This window comes from Phymastichus coffea, unplaced genomic scaffold (genome assembly GCF_024137745.1).
Source record: "Phymastichus coffea isolate CEN01 unplaced genomic scaffold, Cenicafe_Pcof_1.1 PCOF00240, whole genome shotgun sequence".
Lineage (NCBI taxonomy): Eukaryota > Metazoa > Arthropoda > Insecta > Hymenoptera > Eulophidae > Phymastichus > Phymastichus coffea.
In genome coordinates this window covers 41,067-65,286 of record NW_026707051.1, presented here as the reverse complement: position 1 = coordinate 65,286, position 24,220 = coordinate 41,067, and the positions used below count along the sequence as shown (strand labels likewise).

At 46.3% G+C, this 24,220-nt stretch overlaps 2 protein-coding genes across 6 annotated transcripts in view; one reads left to right on the top strand and one right to left on the bottom strand.

Moving 5' to 3' along the window:
• LOC131674415 (melatonin receptor type 1A-like) overlaps positions 1-24,220 on the top strand; it is a 58,219-nt gene that overhangs the window by 11,052 nt on the left and 22,947 nt on the right. The window lies entirely within an intron of this gene.
• Positions 5,907-8,273, bottom strand: LOC131674414 (luciferin 4-monooxygenase-like). The gene is made up of 7 exons (XM_058953078.1): positions 8,089-8,273; positions 7,821-8,031; positions 7,273-7,748; positions 7,027-7,204; positions 6,731-6,952; positions 6,191-6,420; positions 5,907-6,115 (listed from the first exon to the last, which is right to left on the bottom strand). The coding sequence occupies exons 1-7, from the start codon at positions 8,224-8,226 to the stop codon at positions 5,924-5,926; spliced, it is 1,647 nt and encodes a 548-aa protein (XP_058809061.1). The 5' UTR covers positions 8,227-8,273; the 3' UTR covers positions 5,907-5,923.

The following is a 24,220-nucleotide window of genomic DNA, read 5'->3' as shown; positions in this document are numbered from 1 at the left end:
GTGCAAGGGCTGCCGAGCCGCGCAGTGCCGAGCTGCACTATGCAGCGCAACGCGATCCGCGATTGTCGCTCATCGGCTTTCCGTCGATTTCCACTCGAGCGCGCGCGTCGGATCAAAGAGCCGAGGCGCATTAATAAGCTTCGGCGGCGCGCGTCTCGCGGCCTCCTCGCCGTGTAGTAGGACTTCGTTAACGAGGCTGGCGCAGACGATATCCGCGGCGCCGAGAGAGTCTGCAAAACGAGGATTTAGAGGGGGCTGATTGCGAGCGCGCCGCTAAATCACGACGCACGCGACTCCGCCTGGGGATTATGGTCTAACGAATCGACTGCTGGTCGCGCTCGCGCCTCCAATCCTTAATGGGACTCGGGCATTGTCAAGGAGCCGACTCGAGCGTCGAAATCTCTCTAACGACGTTGAAGGTGCACGTCGGCGGTTACTCACGGCCGGAAATGTGACGCGCAGACCGCCTGCCGCGTCGCGCCGCTGCGATATCGAGCAAAGTGGCTGCTCGCGCGCTCCCCCGACTGGGGACTCCTCTGTCTTTCTCCGCGGCACCTTTCCCCTTGCGCATTCCGCGCGGGGAGCCGGTGTTTCGCACTCGCGATTGTTCCTGAGAGTCTGCAGCGAGACGTTGAATTAGCTGCTTGCTCGAGGATTCTCGTCTCTCGTATATGCGCGTACGTGGCAGTCGACTTTTCACGACACACGCAGAAACGCTGCGACGCGATAGCAGATCGAAGCGAGCTTCTCTCTCTCTCTCTCTCTCTCTCTCTTATCGCGAGAGTAAAGGCTCCGAACGCCATTGGGAATAACTCGATCTCTCCCGCGACGATTTCTCTTTACGCGCACTTCGAAAGAGGCGCTTCGTCGAAATGGCCTGCTCGGCACATCCGAGCACGCTATACGATTCGATTGACGCGCGCGGGGAAGGCAATCGCGCTTCAAACCTCGTCTACTGTCGAAAAAGTGATTTCAGCCGGAGTGCGAACGTCCACGGCCTAGGCAGTCTCGGAGAATTATGAAACGACACGGTCTCATCTCTCTCGGATCATCCGACGAATCCATACTGCCGAGCCAGCGCGCCAGCGCAGATCACGTCGATTTCGTACTCTGTATCTACGATTATACCGTCGGTCAAAGTGCGCCGCACGCGCAATACCTTGCAAGATCTCTTTGCCTCTCTCTCTCTCTCTCTCTCTCTCTCTCGCTCGTCTCTCGCGGATCCATTCCAATCGAATAAGCGAATTCAATTCGGTTTATCGCGAGCTCAAGCTTGCGAAGCACGGACTGGCATTTCGCGCGCGCGTGTGTACGTGTATCCGTATCCGTATCCCTGATCAGCAGACGCCCACAATAAAGCCTAGATGAGCACAGTATGCTGTCTGTTATAGGTAATTTGCAGCGACGGTGCACAATAAACTCCCTCCACGTTTTCGATCGCGCTTCAGATGAGATTTTGATATGCTACTGCGTTTCCTTTTTCCTTTTATTTTCTTTGGTGAAAATGCCGAGTCGAAACAGACCGCCCTTACAGTTGGATCTGTTTAATTAAATTTGAACGTTGAATTTCATTCGATTCACGGATCACGGTGTAACAATATCCGCGAATTTCGCTAGAATCCCCCTTGGCTCTTATGCTTTCCGCATATCATTGTCCGCTACTGTGCACTTATGCATCTTGATAATATGAGATGCAGTACGATGGTATCCCAGATAGGATTACTTTAACGTAATAATGCGGTTTACGAGGCTTTCGCACTACGTATGGTCATTACTGCGGGGCTGCTTCGATGCTGCTTCACGTCAAGTTTCAAAATTACACTTGACATAAACAATTTCGTTTGGGAGAGGATTGTGCCCTCGGCCGCAGAGAACTGGATATTCGGTCGCACGAGGATTTGCTCCTGCAACGAGATCAAATATTTACGAACGAACGACCGTTTTTCTCCATGATAAAATGCATATCCGCACACGATTATCAGCGAAGCCCATAAGGTAGATAATATTATCGAGATTTTTGTGGTCAGATATAGTTATCTAAAACCATTCACGCCTTCCACATTCATCGCGCGTATCCGCCTCAAAACCCGACACAAAAGCATGTGGCAAACTCGTCTTGAGAAGCGTTCCGCCACAATAAGATTCCCTCGGCGTCTATGGGTCCACGCACGTTTCTCTCTCGTGTTACAGCGGGTGCAGAAAGAACAAAAACAGAGCACGTGGGAGAGAGCGAACAAGGCTACGGCGCGCCAGCCACGAAGGGTCAGTCTCTCTTTTTTCCTTTTTTTTTTCGTTTTTTTATGGCTCTCGTTACGTGCCCACGCCTTCGATGCGTGAACGCGGCTCCCGCGCGCGTAACTCGAGAGCTCGCCGATGTCGCTCTCGCACCCGACGCGCATACGCGAAGCGCATATTGTCAGGTCATCGACAGACGCGCACGATGCTGCTGCCCGTTCGGTTGCCTAATATATTTACGATGGCTCTTTGCGGAGGAAGGGCCATGCTGTGAAAGGGTAATCGGTCGGCAGACCGACGCGAAATTGGTTCCGTCGAAATTAGTTTGCCTCGATCGATGATTTATTTGTTTTTCGGTTAGTCAACAACTCAATTTTGCGAGTGGACTTTACGCTACCAAATTTTATGAGAACATTCCGTTGCTTGATTAAACGCGTTTACAAATCTAAATATTTATTTTTGACGTGAATGGACCGGAGAACAATGAACTTTCCAAGGGTTACAAAATTGTCGTCTGCCTGTTGAAGCGATGATGTGTACTCGAGTCAACTCATACAAAAAGCCTCATTAAAGTAGATTCGTTGCATTAATATATTTTCTGCGGCTAGACACATTCTTTGATTATTTTCCAACTGGTCATTTAAAGTCAACGTGGAGCTAAGATTTTTGTTAGCTCGAGCAAGATAAGTTAAAGTCTGTCCTTACTCGGTGAAACTTCGGTGAAACCTGGCAATGCAGACACGACTCGTCGCGTTGAAGAAAGGTTAACGAGACGCGTACGCTAGGTCGTCAAAATCAACAGAAATTCCGATTGACCGAAAACGAAACAATGAGGTGGATCAGCAAAGCTGCATACATGGCTATAAAGTGTCGATTCTTTCGAAAGCATACGGAAAAATACTAATCTATTGTTACACCTGCGACACCGCTCCGAACAGCCGAGCCATCGATTGTTCTTTCTTTCTCTGCTTTTATTTTATTTTATTCCATTCTTTTTTTTCGGATACTTGGCTAATTTCACTGTTCGCGTAAGCGCGAGTCCACTAATTGACCATCACGAGAAAACAGTTAACTTTTTCAAGGTTTAGCGTTGGAACTCACGCACTTGGCTTGCTGCCCGATGAATTTTCTTTATGTTTCTCTCTCTCTCACGCGCGCCTGCCTAACTTCGTTTGCGCTGTGCTCATTGTTTCACGTGTTATGTTATTTTCCAAGCTCGTACTTCGATTACTCGACAAATTAAATTTCTGAACATTTACGAGGGAGCGAAACTCGTCTTTTTAACGAGCCATAATTCGATTCTCTCCTCTGCGTACGCGTATTATTCACGCTTGTTCATTTTTTGTCTTCTTAAATTATTATTATTTTCTTGGCACAGCTGCGAGCATTTTTCAAGGTAAAAGCTAGGCGTACGGGAGGTCGGCAGCAAGGCAAGTTTTAGAGTGAAACGAGTCTTAAATTTCGAGTATCTAATAATATCGAGTAGTGTTTCGTTTTCTTCCAGAGCACGAAAAAAAAAAAAAAGAATTGGATCGCACTGAAGTTGAGTGTCTGGACTATAAACTTCTCGTGCTCGACTTCTCTTCTATTGTGATATGACGTAATTGGCTTTATCATTAAAACACCTGCCCGCCATGCTAACTGTCGACCATAATTTCTTCCGACAACTCCATTATCCGTAGTTATCTTTCCTCTTCGCGTATTATCTAATTAAATTTATACAGTGAGCGCCATTTTTCTGAGAATCAGCTTGGACTTCCGTATCACATCACGCAAATTATAACACAAAGGATCGTCCGTTTCAGTTTCCTCTATTTTTTTTAAATTTAAAAATTTTTTTCATGATAATTCAAGCGAGCCATGCGCGCTAACTTGGCTAAAACAAAGGAAAGCGTAAAACCGCCTCGTGCGTACGGAGATTCGTGTCGGGCAGTCGAAAGGAAACTTCATTTTGTGTTTTTCATCAGCGGCTAATGCACTTTGCACGCGCGTTTAGACCGAGCTAAAATGCAGCGTTCTGAAAAGCCCGACGACGGTGCGTTTCAAGCACGCTCCCGAGCGAAATGTAAAAGCTTCCCAGCGCAACCTCCCTCGGGAATTCCGTGTCGAGTTTTCAATAGAGCCTCTTGAAATCACTCTCTCTCTCTCTTCGCTTGTTGCAGGAGGTGAGTCATCCGAAACACGGTGTGCTCCAAAGCGAGACGCGAGACGCGAGACGCGAGATCGCTTGGCATATTTCTTCAGCGCTGGTAAAACATTTGATCCTCGCGAGGAGTGGGAGGAGGGGGTGGGGATCGGAGGCCCCGACGAAATCTGCCGCCTCGTATCGAAACCGAGCGAAACCCGAGCGCATTCGAGACATTTAATAGCGCTGACAGTCCGGGCGCGGTGAATCTTTGCCGAATATTTACGCGAGGCTCGGATCAACAAGTTTTCATTCGACGCGCGCACGACGCGGCGTCGGCATAAGTAGCTCGCTTAATGAACCAGTCGCAAGCTCATCCATCGTAATCAGACGCGCAAGCCAGGAGCGCCGCACACGCGTCCACCGCATTATTATTCAGAGGGGCGCATGCTCTCTGCGAGCAGCCGAGCAAAACTAACGTCTTGTTGACGCGCTCAAAGGCAAAGGCTGGCGTGGGCGTCGCGAGCCGTGGTCGTGTATACGCGCTCTATCCGAGCGTCGCCCGTCGACAGCTGCAGCTCATCTATGTACGCACGATAATCAGATTAGGTTACGCGCCAAATTAGCGGTCCAGCGGCTGCCTCGCGACGCGGTCTAAGGCGCTTTCGAGTCTGGCTGCACGCGGGTCGCAGCGCGATAACAGCACGACTGGTTACACTTGCTAATTGAAACGCGCGCGTTGCCCTCTACGCGCCGCTCAATTTTCAGCGTCAGCGGAATACTAGACGTGCTTCTCGGGATGCACTTTGATGCTTACGACGCTCGTCGAAGCTTTTGTAATCGTTGCTTTCGCGCCAGTGCGATGCGCGAAGGCGTCGTCCCTGCGAAATATCAATTATTTCTAGGCTCGAAACGCTCACATTACGTCTGCACGAGAGCAATGTGCGTGACCTGACAGACAGCGCTGCTGCAATTCACGAAAATGAAATACCATGCATTTCGTCCCAGCGCGTCCTCGTCCTGTGCCATCGCGCTACAATATCAGGGGACTTGGCGAGAGAGAGAGAGAGAGAGAGAGAGAGTGACAGGCCAACCAGACGCGAGTGGCATGAAGCACTCAAAGGGACCTCTCCATTTCCCGTTGGCTGTCTAGACGTCCTTAAGTGAAACGTTTCGCTAAACTTGATAGCTGATTATGCAAATGTGGAGCCTCGTTCTTTTATTTTTTTCCTTTCAAAATACGCTCAAAGCAAGTAATACATCTCAACACCAAGACTTTAGTTTTCGATTAGCTCCGTTTCAGGGCTAATGAAAACGAGATTAGGGATTAGTTAGAGAGCTAAATCTAGTAGTAGGTTCATACGCTCCTGTTATACTTGGAAAGCCAGAGTATTTGAAGTTAGTTACGTGACGTCACGGAAGATTAAAGTTTTTGTGGCTTTCAAGTTGGACACTTTCATCTCACTTTCGTGGCAATTTCATCTATTCTGTGTGCTTAATAATGTAATTATTTATATACTCTTTTAATATCAATGAGACGGTAAAATCGTATTACAGTTTGGTTCAATTCTTGTCTTGACACTCGGAACTTTCTTTAGCTAGGTTATAGAATTTTTCAGCGCGTTCTCTCAAGATACGTCTGCTTATTTTTCCATTACTTGATCGGGGTATTTCATCGATGAATACAATAGCGCCTTTAAATGAATCACTGTAGTCGAGCTCAGACAATACCTTTAAAACATCCTCTTCAGTCATCTGAAACACAACGATGAAGTTGTTTTACTGGACGAAAAATGGTCAGTAACGTATTGTGTATCATGCAAATCTTACGACGGTTTCGGGACTAATTTTCACGAACGCAACCGGCTGTTCGATGACTATCTCGTGACGAATTCCAACGATGGCGGCATCCACGATGTTTGGATGGCACACTAAAAGTTCTTCGATGTGCGATGGATAAATGTCATAAAGCCGATGTCTAATCATTTCTTTCAGCCTACCGATAATTACGAGTTCGCCATTCTCATCGTAATAACCTTGGTCACCCATGCGAAACCATTCTGTAATCAAATGATAAAAGTTTAAATGAACCAAAGTTAAGCAGAAATATCATGTTAATATGTGTAAATAATTCTTTCAAGAAACTAACTAAATTCAAACTATAATAATCAAACATATTAATGAAAATATAAGCACAACATTTGACTACTATAAAGCTTAGAGTTTTGTTGATCTCTGCAAAACAACAGCAAATTCTCTTGTAAATTGATTTTCTACGATATAAATAAATCTTAATTTCCACTTATTTTATGTATAAATTCAATTACTTGCAGTTTGGTTTTTGTAAAACGATCTACACACTCGTAATACCTTCATTATCGTACGCCAGCTTGTTAGCTTCTGGGTTTTTGTAATAACCAGTCATGCCAAATGGTGTATTCGCTCGTATTTCTCCAACTTCGTTATGTCCAAGAGATGAGCCAGTTTTCACATCGCAAATTTTCAGTTGTATATTGGGTATCACTACACCTTGTGAATCAGGATTGCGACAATTTTTCGTATATTTTGTCAATATCAACGTCTCGGTCGAACCTAAGAGAAAAACCAATAATAAACAAGATTGTATAAATAGAAAGCTGTGAGAAAATGGAGAAAAAAATATCTACCGTATATTTTCTGAATAAATGCATTGCGAAAATACGTTTGTAATTTATTGACAACTTTAGGCGAGATTATCGTTCCGCATGTTTTAAGCAACGACAGAGATTGGAGATCGTAGTTATCGGCTACATTGGATTGGCATAAAATCGTTACTAGATATACATCTGCGGCCAATATGTTTACCTGAATGAACGATTGAACGCTTGTAAATTCACAAAACTGATAAGTTAGCAAACGTATTTTCAAGAAACCTTGTATTTTTCAATGATCTTGCAAGTTTCGGTTGGCTCAAATTCTTGGTGAAACACTTGTGTGCGTCCGACCAAAACATTATGTAGCATGGACCGAAAGTGAAGTTCCCACTCCGGGGCCAAATAATCCAAGCACACTCTCTTTGTGTCTTTCATTTCGGTATCCAGATCAATGCTCGAGATCCAACGCATGCATCTCTCGTTGGAATAACAAACAAATTTTATGATTCCGGTTGTACCAGACGTCGGCATTATTATCGTCGAGTGTGTTGGATTTTTCTCAGCTGGTACTTGAAACTTGTCGATCTCGTCAGGTGATTGGCCGCCAAACAAATTTTCAAAGTGATCATCATACAAAGTGATCAATTTCCAAGCGTGATCTTCCGATTCAGCGGCTTTTTGCAATAACTCCGCCTTGTCTTTGCCGACGAACATAACGCGCGGCTTTATAAAATCGACGTAATATCTGGCAAGTTCTAAAAGGAAGAATGGCGTTTCAGTTAGTTCCGCAGAACAGCAGAAGATTTCAATACAGTGAGCTCATTTACGCAAATTTAAGTCCTGGATAGGCAAGGCATTGTAACTTGCACCGATCAATACTGTGGCGAGAATTATGCTCCCGATGTCTGGATGATTTAGCGAGCACACCGAAACGATATCCCCAGCCACGACTCCCTCTTTTCTCATCCAAATTGCTAAACGAATGCTGCGTTCCTTGAAGGCCTTGTAGGTGGTTTCTTCGCCGGTGACGGAGTTGATCTGAATGAACGATCACGTAACAAGTCGAAATGTCAAGCGTTCGTTACTCGTACTCACCTGCCAAATCCGCTCTGACGCTGCATCCACACGTTTCAATAATTGCTCCGCGAGATTATCAGCGTCGACAGAATAGTACTTCTCGTTCCCTTTGATTATGCAATCTTCGATAACAAATCCATCTCTTTCTTGTGCCATTCTTTTGGAATTTACAGGGAATTATTTTCCAATACGTCCGAACTGTACGATGCTATTCGATCGAGTGCCAAAAAAGAATTCAAGACACATTTGCGCGTAACTTATATAACTGATTTATCATTCTTATCTAATTTATCTTGCTTATCTTTGCATAATTTAATCTACTTAACTACCTGCGAATCTTCATCATTCGATCATTTATTTCGTTCATTTGACCTATTTACTCAAAAGCTGCTACTTCTCCTACGCATACAAAAAACTTTCACAAAATATTAGAAATCAAAATTCTAACTTTCTTATTGGATGTCTAAAATATTTTCATCCTATATTTATTTTTATAATAAATGCACGATTATAGAAACAAAAAAAAAGTAGTTATAATAAAGCACTGATTCTTAAGAAATCTGTTGCATCGTCACCCAAATCTAAACCAACTATAGGCAACAGCCAAATAATAATGAGGCGCCTAAACTGTTTATTCACTCTACAGGAGACTATTCTGTAGCTGTCGATAGCACGTTAAGATATTTTTGCGTCGCACTGGGGTTTCCGCGCGGTTCGCCTCATGCACGCATCTGTGTACGTCGCCACGTCGAGCAAGTAAATGTCGGTTTTGCGCTGTATTTGCATGTTTATACTGCCGATTCGCCTGATTACGAGATAAACGTTTCGGCGAGTCTCTGAAAATACGATAAGCTTCCGTTCTTTGAATTAACTGCGGAAAGAACGAATTGTAACTCAATTTTCCACCCGGAACGACCGAGCACCGATGATTCTAGCTGAGCTTTATTGCCAGAGCGAAAATGGTCCCTCGTATCCCCGTTAATGCGCGGTATTTGCGTAAAAGTAAGCGCTGTGTAACGCCAACTTACGTCACTCGGAACTCAAGCATAAAATATCAAGAGCCTTGAGTGCACAGCTCGCGCTGTCCAGTATTTTATGTCTCCTTTTTCGTGTACGTTGTAAACTGGACAGTGGATTCATCGCCCTTCTCCCTCGCGCACACACGTGCGGAAAAATTCACTTTTGAAAAAAAAATCTTTCACAAATGTAAGAAATACGTAATAAGTGGAAACAATCGTATGCAAGGTGTTTTCTATAGATAAATCCGATAAGTAATACTTCGTCGTATTGTACGTACCGAGCACATTCGACAGTGGTTACGCTTCTTAATCGCGCGGGAAAACGGAAATAAAAGTGCGGCTTTGAGTGTCGATCGGAAATTTTTCAGCGAACTCTCGGCCCGTTACGCGTGAAAGTCCCCGGACAATATTTGCTACGGCAATTGGGGCACATAGAGGCGACTACGAGGCAACGGGACTATTGAAAGTCTGGCTGTCCCTCTGGCGCAGCCCAATCATCTAGTTGCCGTGGCTTTTGGAATGCCAACCTCGCGAGGCATCGCCGACCCGTGGTTAATGCTGCGGTATCGATGGCTGAAAAAGCGTCAATTGCCCGGCGACCACCGCGCGCGAGGCAGAATCGCTGCAAATTGCGAAATCAGTGCGCGCGTGCCTCACCGCCAGCTTTTTGCTTTGAATTGCAGGCTGATTCGATAACGCTTGAATAATTTGCAGCCGGGCTAATCGAGTTTATCCTCCTCCCAAATGTAAGTTGAACAGATAATTGTAATCAGTGCGAAAACGTTGATTTGCTGAAGTTGTGAATCGACAATGAGAAAGTACTTAAATATCTTTATCAAATTTGAAATTAATGACTCGCCCGAAAATAGCACTTGATCATTGAAAATTCACTGCTCGTCAATTGTAATTTTTCAATTATTTATTCAAAATTTATTTGTGTTTTCACGTGCATTCGTCGTTTCAGCTTTGACTAATATTGTACGCCAATTGAACGTCGATACAAAACTGCTGATGTTTTCGCAAACAAGCATTTTAGCAGGAAGTGTCTACGTATAAATCGCGAGTAGCTTGCGCGTGTAACATATTCGATCGCAGTAAGCAACATCGTTTAAACAAACATCGTCAAATTTGACGAGCAACGCTCACTCAGCAGGCTCGCAGGCAAGGCACTTTAATGGACGCTTCCGTGGGGTCTGATAATGCGTATGCCATGTCAAGAAACTTGCGACGAGCTAGGCGCCGTCAAAGGACTACATCGCCGGTCATTTTGCGTTTGTATATATATATAAGGCTAGATTGCAGTTAGGCAACTTTCGCCTGGGAAGAGTAGAAAGTTAACAACGTATGGCCTGGGAAATTGCCGCGAACGTTTTATCGCCCGAGCCGCATAACAATTGTTTGAACATTTTCAAATTACAGCGTCTCGTTGCAAGTCTATGTATATCTCTCTTGGGCAATCAGTCGAATATTGTATGCTTTTATCTAACCGAGTCTACTGAGCTTAATAAAGGATCCAATTTGGCCGCCGACGACTCTGCGCAAACACCGAATCCGGCAAGAATTGTAAACTCGCGTGTTTGCTCGATAAGGTATACATATATGAAGAAAGCGACGAACAAATTGTATACAAAGCCATTAGCTCGCGCACGTGCATTCTTTATTTCGAGCCAAATTTCAAGGTATTTTTAACGAGGGTGAAGAGCTCGTCGATTCGGCGAGATGCGACTTCCATCGCTTCTCAGAGCAAAGCGCCTTCCTCTAATAATTCACAAGAATCTTATCACGAGGAAAAAGCTCGCGACTCACTCGTAACAATGAATCACGCAGCTGCATTAAAATGTACGATACGAAGGTCTTTCTCGAGATTCCATCGCGCCTCCTTTGCCACCCATATGCCGCGCGGAAATGAGCCCCAAAGATTTTTCTTCTCTCTCGAGGAGATAATTTTTTTTATTAATAGCCGTTGCGTGTTTCTTACACTCTCGCGAGCTTCGTTTTACGTGTCCGCGTCGTAAATCACGGCCGAGCGCAAGCCGTTGGAGCGCGACAATCCCCGAGGCATCATAACTTGCCGGCGCGCGATACGTTCCACGGTTGTTTTTCCCTTTTTTTTTACTTTATCACTCGCGGAGCGAGAGCCTCGCTTATAAATTGGTCGGAGCGACGGAATTCGTACGCAGCCGTGGGCGCAGGTGTGTGTGCCTCGAGCGACCTCTCGCGCGATCGACAACACATGCTTTCCTTTTCGCGTCGCGTAAGCCGATGTTGATAAGCAGCGCTCGAGAGCAGGTTTTGCATATTTCGATGGAATCGATGCGCGCGAGGAATACTAAGTTTGGGAGCATTGTGATGGACAAGTGGACGCATCTCAGAAGACGCTGAGCTGTAGCTATCGACTCGCGACGTTACATTACCAAAGCCTTTCAATTTTCAATTTTTCTTTCACCGGTCAACAAGTATCCGCATTTTATCTCCCTTTTCCCATCGGGAGCGCTCAAGTCTGCGGAAAAAATCTAATCCGAGGAGCTCGCAATGAAGGAAAGAAGGGGAAGAAAAGCGCAACGCGATTAGCATTGAAACGAAGTAATCTTTTGGGTCTCTTTCAAGTTCTGGTCTCTGCGGCAAGAAGTAGACGTCGGCTTCCCTCGATACTTACCTGCAGCTTCATAATCTGTTGAGCTAATTATTCCTCGAACTGTATCGCGAGCTTGTGCAAGTTCGCATGAAGTTTACGTCAGAACACATTGCAAAACTTTCGTAGCTTCATTCTACATCACGACTTCTCAATAAAACCTTAACAGGAGTTTATGACTTGAGCAAATAGGTATGTAAGAACTAGGATATGAATTGAAAAGTCATTCCATAAACTTTCCAGAGACTCTTAACTTGTTAAACAATTCCGCGCGGGTTTTACGCACGCCACGAGATCGTTCTGGGAGAGCCAATAAAAACTTTTCGAATTTGCGTTCACTTTCTACTCACGCAATGGTTAATTTTCCCGAAACGAAGAAGGCACGAGACAGTAAAAAGTAAGTCACATTACACATTTGGAAAAGTGTCTCGCGAACTATAAAGTCGGTGAAAATGTGATTCGATGGGGTATATAGATACACACATAGACAGACAGACAGACAGACACACACACACACACACACACACACACACACACACACACACACACACACACACACACACACACACACACACACACACACACACTACAGGTTACAAGCCTCGTGCGCGCGCTCACTGCGAGTTCCCGGCTGGCAGCGGTGGCGGCAACGTCCAATCAATACAGCTTCCCTTTGCCAACTTCTCTCTCTCTCTCTCTCTCTTCGTCCCTTTCTCCCAGGCAACCAGCAAAGCGCCTGTCTCTGTATGATGAACCTATATACGTTGCTTTTGTTTGGCTGTTATCCGCGACTTTATCCGTTCTCCGCATCTCTCATTTCTTACCATTAATTTCGTTAATTCACAAGTGCGACCTTTCAACCGCAATCCCCTGGATCGTTATATTTTTGCGACGAGCTCGCAGAAGCTTCTGTGAAAAGAGCCGCAGCGACTTTCAATCTTGCCAAGCCACCCCCTCCCCCTTTCTGCATTTATGTCTTTCAGCACTGCCGCTGCATCGGCCTTGCGGAGTATACACCTCGCCGTACATACAAACACACTTTCCCTCGTCTCGATCGTATTGCTCGGCGAATAACCGACGCGCACGGTCGATCTCGTAACGTAATTTGCTCCCACTCTCTGGGAATATTCGCTCTCCTCTCTTCGTTCCTTACCCCCGCACGCGCACATTGCGCGCGCGCGTGCACGCGTGCTCGTCGTTAAGGAATGCCGTGCCCTCTTTCTCCTCGCGTTTTTTTCTCTTGCTCTCCGCTGTGCCTCTCAGACCGAACGACTGCGCGAAGATATAGCTGGCCTCGCGTCTACCGAGCGAAATAAAATAATACGCGCCGCGATTACAGGATCCTCGAGCACAGGAGTCGGGCATTCGACGGGAAAGGCTTTTACAGTGTTATGCCGCCGAGAGGTAATTTACTTTCGATTCTTCGCCATTTACTCGGTATATTTATCCATAGGAGACACTTGACAGCTGGCGTAATTGTTGCACGAGTGGATGAGCCGTAATTTACCGAAAAGGGATTATTTTGCCGTCTGTAGCCGCACTTTCCATTCCGAACGTGCTCGAATTGCCTAGTTTTCGTTAATGCGCGTGAACGCAGACGCGTAACTCCTAATTAGAGCTTAATCGTACGCAAGGCTCTGTGATAAATCTCACTTTGGGGCGTTGCTTTTGAATATCTTGGTATTAACTCTTGGCACTTTGGAGGGGGATCGGCGGATAATAAATAATCGATACTCGAAAGCCCATCGAATCTGCGATACATTTTTCAGGCAATACACGCGTCGATCGGGATAAGGTATCGAATGGCGTCGATTGATCTTCCTTTTTGCTCGCACACACTTTCAGCACTTTATGCAAACGAACGTTTTAAGCTCGAAGAGCTTAAGTGTAGAAGCTCTCAGAAACGTAATCCGTATACGCGTATATATAGGCAAAGTGTATCCCCGGGCAAAGCGGCGATGACCACTGCGCCACGGTAGCAGCAGCTCAGCCGCACCCTCGTACTTGGACCGCTCAATCATTCCCAACAAGCTTTCCCAAAGAAACTCACTCGTCGCACTGCTCGCTACAAGGCTCGCCGACGACAAATCGTTCGCAGCGACGTTGTTTGCCTTTTATCGAACGAGCAACCAAGTTATTTTCTCCCGAAACACGGAAATGACGTTGCACGGAGCAGTGCGCTCTAATGCGCAGCAGGCGCAGCCGTGGAACGAAACTCGATTCGCAATTACATTAAGAACATCGAGACCTTTTACTTTGCGGTCAGGGGAGGAGGGATGGGACAAGTGCACGCGTATTATTCCATTTGCATGTCGTAACCTATCGACTTCTCTTGGCTCATCGTTTAACTTCATTCGAATGCGTGGATCGCATCGTTTCTTCGACGCAACGGACATTTTACAATCGGATTACAATGCAGCAGCTGCGCGTTTGATCAAACTTTACGCATCTTCAAGTACCTCGTTTCCAGAGTTTAACAAACTCGGCGTTATGTAGTCTCTTCACTGTATTCGCGAAGAAGCGCCAAGCCGGTTCGTTAAGGCTAAAAGTTGATATTAGCTCGCGCGCGCACACTGCTGCAGCGAAATCCAGAGACGAGAGACAAGATTTAGTTCGCAGTGGAAAGCCGACAGGCGTATAGTTCCGAACTGCGTAATCAACGGACGATTTGCCAAAACTTTTGTCCTTTTAAAAGCGCGTTTTTCTCGCTTCATCCAAGTTGCTCGTGGCTTTGCATTTTCTCTCTCGTCCCCTCCGTTATCGTGACGCGACTGACGCGCAACTGGAGTGAAGGCCATTGACGCTCGGAAATTGTGTGACGTACAACCGCATTCTAATAAGTGTCGGGCGGGATAATCGCCTTTCACGAGTATTCCGCGCGTCAACGCACCACCGCCAAAAAAGAATTACTTTCGAAGTGATGATTCGTGCTTCGCGTATTTGAAATGAGGCAACACCGCGAAATCTGTCGAGGAATTTGATATATTGATTAGCCTTTGCATCGAATAATTTTGTATAGATCCAAGTAATCTCCAGAAACTTTTCATCGGACAGTTCGTACAATGGCATCACGGCAGCTCCGATAAAAGCGAGCGTCCAGCTCGTATAATCATGCCACAGCTACGTACTTTTAATCAAGTACGACGTGAAAGGAGCGCAAAAAGGAATAGAACGCAAACAAAAAAAACGGTAGACAGGATGTCTTTTTCTTCGCGACGTGTAAAAAGGAATGAGGCAGAGAGAGAGAGAGAGAGGAAAACAACGCCTAGAAATGAAACGCCACTGCTGTAATTCCAACGTCCCTTTCTCTCTCTCTCTCTCTCTCTCTCTCTCTCTCTCTCTCTCTCGTACGGATTAGTTTGTGAGTTTCTTGCTCTCTTTGGCGTCTGCTGAATGAATGAGCGAGGAAAAGGACAAAATGTGGAAGCGTTGTTTATTTTCTTTCTCTGCTGCACAGACGACCAACATACTGCAGAAAAATGTCGCATTCGCTGTACACACGTGAATCACTTTAGCGCTTGATCACAGTTCGCTGTAGTCTCGTTTTTTTTTTAATTATTTATTTGTTTTTTGCCGAACTTGACTGGAAAGATATATGCACTTTCCTTTCGCTAGATATTCGTAAATACAGCGTAATGTCGCGTGTGGAGACCATAAGTCGCTATAAAGAGCGAATAGCAAGTCGCGTACGAATACGGCTCAATACAGACGGATTGTGTGCTGACTGTGAAATAGGTAAACGTCGCGAACGAGGGAGGGAACAAGGTAAAATGTCGTTTGGAATCCAAACGAGGACAGTCTGGGCTTTGAAAGTAATACAGACGAGGTAAACATTGGAATGGGAGAGCGGAGAAAATGAGATTGTTTATCTTTCGCGCGAAGTACCCCGAGAAAGAGAAGAACGAACGAATGCAAACAGACTATATATACAGTTGCGACGTCGACTAATAAAAAGTGTCGCCGACTCAAAGCTTATCAATAGAATTATTTAACGTTATTACTAAATTTAATCGCGAGCGTTGCCGAGCAAAGAGATGAGATTACCAAGGTGGAAACGGTAAAATAATCAGATTATGGAAACTGATCTCCGCTTTATTGTACATTCCATAATTGCGATCACAGGGTGTTCATAGTGAAACGTTCCTTTCGGTAGCCAAGTTCTCTATCACAGCAGCGAAACAGTTGCAAATTTGCTGTCTTTTTTGCGCGCACCTCCATTATTTACGTTCCTCTTTTGCCAGGCGTTTCTCAAAGCACTACCGGGTCCGTGGTTTCGACGCTGTATCTCCGAAACGTATCTGTTTTAATAAAGTTGTAATAAAAAGAGCAGGCGATTTGACGTCCAGGCTTTGTTTGCTCGTTCGCGAGCGAGGTGATTTTTCATCTCCCATTTTTTGCACGCGTGGAAGGCTATGGTAACCCCACGTTATACTTCTGCCTTTGGAGCTTTTTCAGCTCCCTTCCCTCGTGTTATTGAAATGCACTCGCTGCTTTAACGCGTCGCACTTGTAATGTGGATACTGTAGATTTTAAATGTATGTCGCACCAAGGGAGCGACTGTTTTTTTTTGCAGATTTATAATTGACAATGTGGCATGTTTCGAAAAAGATTGTGCTTCATCTTTATAATGGTAATATTAGAAATGTTGTAGTATTTTTTCTATTCCTCATTCTGCATACATTTATATTCAATTGTTCAATAACATAGAATTGATTTCTGTCGTAATGGATTACAGAGAAAATTTTCGAACGAGAATTTTGACGGTTGATCGACATATTACACATTTACCATCGGTCGGTCGATTTTTGAACATCCCGTTATAGGTTTGATTATACAGGTAGAGACACTATATAGTTCATGTCGAACTCACTCCAGAACCAAAATGACTCGGTGTGATACTTAAGGATCATCAAGTGGTACTTATTTATATTACTATCGTCAGTCAAATGTAGGGCATGAGATTATTAGTTGAGTTGTACTATTGTATGACATACTCTTTCAATGAAAATACGATTAAAATTTCACACTAACTCATCGTTTGTTGAACACTCTAGAAGTGCAATCCTTTGAAAATAGAGGAATAAATCCACTTGTGCAATAAGCTCAACGAACAAGTGACTTTTGAAATCTAAAATTGCATGAAATCTAAGGTACACTGATTATTTCACACAATTTCAACCATCGTCACCTCAAATAAAAATCACGATAAACTTATGTTAGAAGTATCAAAGCGACATCTCGAACTGTATATATAGAAGTCCCAGAGAAAAACGAAGTCGCAAGCTTGACTGGTTTCACGCGGAATGAGTCGATCCTCGCGCGCACGAGCGCAAGCATTGAAAAGGATTCGAAAGCTTTGCGGTAGCCATAGCAACTCGTGGCAAGTCTTGAAATTCAACCGTCGCGCGTTCTATTACTGTATAACCTATCCCAGGAGAGAGAAAGAGAGAAAGAGAGAAAGAGAGAGAGAAAAGAAGGTATATAACTAACGTCGTTTCTCTCTGCCACTTCTGACGCTAAGCTTGCGACTTTTTCACCCTCTCTTTCTCTCCCTCCCGTTCTTTGCTGGTTTTCACTGCGCGGTAATGGCGAGCTTGCAATTTGTGGTGCTTTGATGGCGATGGCAATGGACGTGCTCGCCCCGTGTGCGCGGATTTTCGCTGTTTCTTAATTGGACGAATTTTTTGCTCTCGCTGCCGGGCAGGAAGAGGACAGACAAGTGGTTATGACTCATACTTTTTGCTTTATCGTTGTCGTTAAGCGAGCGTTTACGTCTGAATTTTTCATTTCTCGACGTTAATCGATTTGAATAATTCTTCGCGAGGCGATCGCTGCCACTCTGCCAGTCATACCGACAAATCACACTTGGCACTTTCACGAATAAAAGGAGTAATCAACTCGTCGCGGCACACTTCTCTCGAAATAAAATTTCCAGGGCGGGAAAGCGGCCAGAGGAAGTAATCTTCGACCACCGTTGAAATGTCATTTCCGATCAACTCTGGCGCCTCGCGTCGAGCGAGAAAAGCGTTTCTCCGCTCTTGAAAACGGCAAATCTCGTTTTCTGCGACACGTCCCCGCGAATCAATTATTAATAGGAACATTAGTATTCGACGAGCCGGCCGAGTTTACGAACGCCCGTGTTCGAAATTGTCCCGGCAAAGATTCGCGATGAGGATTTCATACGCTAACAATACGTGGATGCTTCTGCTGTAAGTCGCGTAGACTTCGCTCGAGAGGGTAGCCTGGCCTTCGACAATCTCCGGAGGCTCTTGTTGATCTGGGTTGGGTTAACGACCATCGACGCTCCGACGAATTGTACAAATTTAGACTCCGAAGATGTCTCGCCTGGCTTCGAGACCCTGAAAATCATTCGTGCAAAGGCCGTCGATAATTTTCGAGGAATGACGTAGTTACCGCGCGTCCAGCAGCTAATAACCGACAAACGACCTGATCGGACGAGAGCGGAGCGCGCGTAGCCGCGGCTACAGCGCGATAATTTCTGCCGAGGAGAAACGACCTGGGCCTTGGCTGCGCTGCTAATGGCACATTCGAACGCTCGCGAGCCTCCGACCGAACGACAGCGTTACTGGCAATCTTCCCTGCCCGTAGTCGTGCGAGCGCGTCCGCGCGCGGCTATTACGCTCCGCTAACAGCTTGCCGCCGCGCGCGATGGCATCGTAACCAGTTTATACCGCGTAATGGACTGATAACGAGAATTTCACTGCGAGAAAGTGCGCGCGTCGCGGATTAGTTCCACGGGAGTAGCGCGCGGCCAAATTGAAAACGCTCCCCGACAGCCGACGCGCGGGGGGAGGCTGCGAATCTCCGCCGCGCAAATCCAGGGATACGTACCGATGCGCAAAGGCAGCGCGATTCTCGACGCAACAATGGCGCGGCTAATAATCCGAGACACAAAGGCGCGATGGCGAGCTTCCGAAGATACGGGAGTCAGCGTCGCGTTCGTTCGGGCAAGGGCGAGGCATTGTAAATAATTTGGCTCGAAAGCTCGGCCGCGAGCGTCTAGGTTTGCACATAAGTTGAGATTGCCAAGTAATAAACTGTGGCTCCGTCCTATCTCGAGGCGCGTCTTCGAGTTTACCTCGCGTCCAAACACATTCGCACGGGTGCATTTTCGATTGCGTAAAAGCCACTTTTCATTCGTTTACGGGCGAGCCACGTTATGTAGACGCCCGGTTTCACGGCCCGCTTGTCCGTCAGCGTAAGTAAGCTGGACATTCGCACAAACGCAAATCGAGACGAGAGTACTTTCGGACATTAATCTGAAAGTTGCGTATTTGCATTTTATTCGCACTTCGATAGAGGGAAGCCGAGCAAACAAGTCTTTTCCCACTCTCTCGCGCTCTATCTTCCTCTCTTTCTCTCTCGCTGCTAGCCAAACTCCAGATCCTTCTCGCTCGCGACGTTGGTTTAACGCGAGAACAAGCTAGCGGCTAATTGCTCGGTCTGCGTTCATTTCATCGCGAGCACGCGCGCGACTTTATGATCGAAGTACAGTTGTAGCGACAAACTTGTGAAAAGAGGATCAGCTTCGTCAAATATAGACCGAGTCGATCGACTTGATTTACCGTGAATTTAATACATTATACCTTTGTTGGATAGAGAGCTTCTCGAAGGAAATTCACTAGCGAACTTATAGGAAAGTTTTTGTAAGCTCCAGGCTTAGTTCGCGATGATGTGCAAGCTCAGAATCAATCTCATGTAATTGCGAAAGTTCGACGTTATAACGCGAAAATAAGACACCGTGTGATGTCGAAAATTCGAAAAACAATTATGTCCAAAGTTGCGTCTCCGACATTTGCCATCGTCATCGCTATCGCCATTCCACTCGCAATTGGCCGACCTCAAGCTTGCCTTTAATAAAATTTCTGGTCGAGTTTAATTTAGCCGCAAGTCGAAAATTCACGACCCAATAAATCCGAAAGTGCGCGCAGGCAGCGACACGGCGACAGATTACTCGCTGCTCGGTAGATGAAAGGCGCTCGACTCGAAAGTAGCTCGTAGCAGTCGCCGAAGCGCTCGCAATCCAGGATCTGGGTGCTCGCGCGCGAGCGATTTTCGGGAACGCCGAGCGCGCGCTTGTCGAGCGGCCCAGTGAGATCCACGCGCAATCGAACACGCGCGTTCTCCCGCCAGATGTTTCGCAATTATAACGCCGACCGTCCCTTGAACTGACGTCTGCAAGGCGTTTGATACGCGGTACACGTGAAATCGAACGGTGGAAAGGGGACTCGAGCACGCGACGAGCTCGCTCTCTCTCTTTCCTGGGGCATCTCTGATGTATTATCGGAATGTCGCGCCAGCTTCCAACTTTAACGAACGTGGCGCCTCGCTAACGCGACTTTTCCTTACTTCGCCAACCAAACTTTTCGCCGCGTTCTCTCGCGCGCGCGAGAAGCTCCCGGGAAGTGAGAGCGCGAAATGGAGGAAAGAAAAAACATGGCGGTAATGATAATAGACAATTAGGGCCGCGCAATCGTGTATCCGCGCGATTTCCTGCCCCCTCTTGACCCTCGGAAAGCTTCGCCTCATTTGTATTTCCGGCGGCAATGGTCTGCGGCTGAAATTATTAAAGTATATTAACGGCACGCAAGCCCCACTGGCGCACTTCGCGCGCGCGCGCGCGCGCGCGCGAGAACAACAAGATAATTTTTGTGTTGGAAATGGAACGACTGTGTTGCCCTATCTCGGCAGTTTTTCCACGTCGCCGCAGACGCTTATCGCACTCGGTCAGCTCTCCTCTTCCTTCCTTTACGTTTCTTTTCCTGTGTACCTCGAGGGACTTGGCGCTCTTTGTCTGCGATGCGATAAGCTACATTCTTGCCGTCGTTGTCTCATGATTTTTGCTCTTTTCTCGGTAAGGGAGGCTCCTCCCCCTTTTGCTGCTGCTGCTGCTGCTGCTGCTGCTGCTGTTATTGTGATCTACGATGCTTAGAGATAAGTTTGCTCGAAGGATGAAAATGCTTGAGAGTTGGCTTGTTTTTGTCGTACAGAATCGAAAGCAAATTATCGGCGTTCGTAATCACGTAGCTATATTCTACTTTGGATAAAGAATAATACTCTTACAAGTCAATCCGAAGCAAGAATAGTTCGGTCTTTGCATTCGAATATACCAGTTTGCCAAACTTCATCTAAATGACAAATCAAAGTGAGTAATGACTCAAGATCCTGAACAAGTTTTGGGGCAGAAAGATTTTGTGAGAAAGTTTACTTCACAAAGGGGATTGACGTGATCAATTTGTAAAAGTACTAATAAAGAAAAGTCCATTTTCTGCCGGTATTAACCCCTTCCCGATGTTCTAGCGCACAGAAGCTGGGCGTGCTACGAGATTCCATCTGAGACCTAATTATAAAATCTACAAAGTGATCAAACGAGATTTACGTTCCAAGTAATCAAGAAAGCCTTTGCCTCGCTGTCAGCGCTAAATAATCAACATGTTCCGCCTGAATTCCGACAATCATAACTACGGCGAGTCGACTCTGGAAAAGCCAAGTTCTCGAACAAAGAACATCGAGTCGCTCGGAAAGAAAGTAGGCAGCAGCAAAAAACGAGGCATTATTGTTCGTCAGGATCAAAGAACTGCTCTCGCGTAATGATCCGAGCACGGAATCGTTAGAAGCTGGAAACTCTCTTATTGTTGGTGGCGTCCAGGAAGCGAAGACGGATTGCTAGTGACGACGACGGCGGCTTTATATAGAAAACTCACTCCGCCCTTGCATACACGACATAAGTTTCGTACTTTCCCTCTTTTGACCAACTCCCACCTGTCATTCAGGACTCGTTTACGTTGCTTTTCACTTTCTTTTCCCCTCGCTTTGATCAAATTTTCACGTGCGACCGCTCGATAATGATAAACTTTTGCTCCCCTGCCGCGCATTACAACGAAAACTCCGACTTAAGAGAGAACTTTTGATTGAATTATTTCGCCTTCTTATTTGTACTTTCCGCCTGTGCACATGCGATATGTTATGAAGAGTTTTTCTTGTTACGCTGAAACTTCGCTTTATTTCCGTCATGCCTCGCCGCGCCGCGCGCCTCTCCTCGTGTCGGATTGATCGCGCGTGTTATTTTTTCCAAGTCGATGGTTTTCGTTTGCGCACGTGCGGCAGCGCGTCGAGAAAATGAATTTTTTTGATGGACATATTTTGGAAAGCTAATAAATTGCTCGTGAACTGCGTTTCCTATACATACTGCCTCTCGTCTAACTTACTTCTTTGGATATTATATTTACTATGGGAATGTTGATGGAAATTCTTCGAGAATTGGAAGACTATTTTTTTTCCGTGCGTGAAAAAATTACCGTTTCATCGAATCGAATCACTTTTAGATTACTTTTTCTGGTTTTTATCATGTCGAATATACCCAAGCCAATTTTATGGTGTTGAATTGAAGTGTCAATCAATGAAAAATTACTCGCGATCACGGCATAGCAGCGGCACTAGCAGCCTGGAGCAATTCGACGCAAGTTTTAATGTCAAAGGATCGTCAGCACGAGAGCGAGAGTTTTTATTGTTATTTAATGCATAACAATGATTCCGTGGCTTCCCCGTCGAACTTAATATGCTTATATCGGCGATCGCAAGTCATTTGTCTTTGAATAAAACGGAAACGAGAAAAATGTCTCTGAAATAAGAATGAAATATGCAAGATCGGCTATTCCCTTACAATGAGCTATGTTTAAGAGGTTTAACTAGTTGTTAATTTTCGTCGGAATGAAATTTGCCGTTGAATTTAACAATGTGAAATTGGTAAAGTAGACTTAGTCGGTTCTGTCGGTAAGCCACCGTTGATTGCGCTGCTGGCAATCCTTTTGAAAGACAAAAGCACCCAATCGAAACGCGCTCCCACCCGCGAACGAGGCAACACAAGCGCCGTCAATAGCACCGACACACAGCACGATAATTTACACTCGAAGAGCAGCAACAGCTGCAGGGATCGATGACGCGATACCTACTCAGACACATCACTCCCTGATACCCATCAAATCAGTCCTCTGTAGAGGGCTGCAGCGCAGCAAACATTCAAGCGTAAACGCCATCTGAGCGGTTGTAGGCGCGCGTGCGGCGCAGCTTGTACTCAGTGTAATTGCGCTTCCCACTTGGGCTACCACGATCATTATTCGCTGATTAATTTCCGCGCGAGGGAGCCGACGCGACGGCTGTCGAGCGTCAGCGGCTTGGCAGGTATCAGTTATGGCCGTGAATGGAGGACTTACGAGCGCGCGCGCGGCGCTTGTACTCCCAAGCGAAGGCCGATGGCGCCGAAGGAAACACAAAAGTCGATAGTCGTGCGTTTGTCGTTTGGTGATTTGCAGGCAAGTGAAAGCTTGAATTATCGCCAGGCACGGTGGTGTCCTCGGTTTGGCCGAGATAACCAGCGCGAAGCGCAACTGGAATTCACTCGCGCCCGTTCCGCCGTTCCTTCACTGATGGCGGAAGTATTAACGCGCGGGACCTTTGTCAACCGTGCCCTCGGTGGAAACTTGTCAAATTAGCGCGCCCGTCGTCCGCGACTTTTAATCCTCGCGCGTACGCGCGCCGCCCGTGTCTCTTTTTTTCTAATTACGCAAGCTAATTTGAAAACTGCCCTTTCACCGTCGGCCAGTCGCGCGCGGAATAAAAAGAAGGCAGCCGTCGAAGGAAAAAGCTCTCGCGTGCAAAGCTTTTAACTCTGGGGCAAGTTCACTCCTCTCTCTCTCTCTCTCTCTCTCTCTCTCTCTCTTTGCCCCATGCCCCCGAGATGATTGAGCAATTTCTGGCCTGATTGTAGCGACGAACGCGTTCTCTTTTTCCCATTGCTCTTTGCCGCTGGTCTCTTTCGCTCCTGACGTTTCGTTTCATTCGAAGGGCCATTTTGAACATTATTTTTCCCCGGGAAAATGCACGCGGCAGAGCGGTCGATGGCAGGCTAGACGCGGGCGCACAGCGCGATCTTTGCCTTTCTTTTTTTCAGCGGCAAGCGGATGCCGAAATTGAAGATTTTAATTTCGCAACGCGCGTGGGCGCGCTGACCAGCTTGAGTCGAGTAGCGCACGAAGCGAGGGATTTCATTCGGCAAGTACACTTTGCGGAAGGCTCACTTGCGGACAAATCTTTCAGTAGTCGTACGTAATTCAGCAGCCACTCGATAGCCTCGCGCCGCAGCCGCTGACTTGGACTCCACGTAAGTCAATCAATGAGAAAGCTCTGGAGCTGCCAGCCGGCAATGCGCATCAATGATTAACAGCGACTCAACCCGGGAAAGGAAGATAAAGCGAGTTACTGATTATATTCATGCCGCTTACCCACTCTCTTAGCCCTTGCGCAAGAAAATATATTGGAGTGGCGCGCGGGAGCGCCACTTTAAGAAGTGCTTTCATTTATTCATCAGGCTGCCGAGGGACCGATAGATATATCGCGGCGATTAGTCGCGGTTTCTACATTTTTGAACGTCGCGGAGGAGTTCGCTCATCAAGCCCACCTGCCAAATGCGATCGAGCAA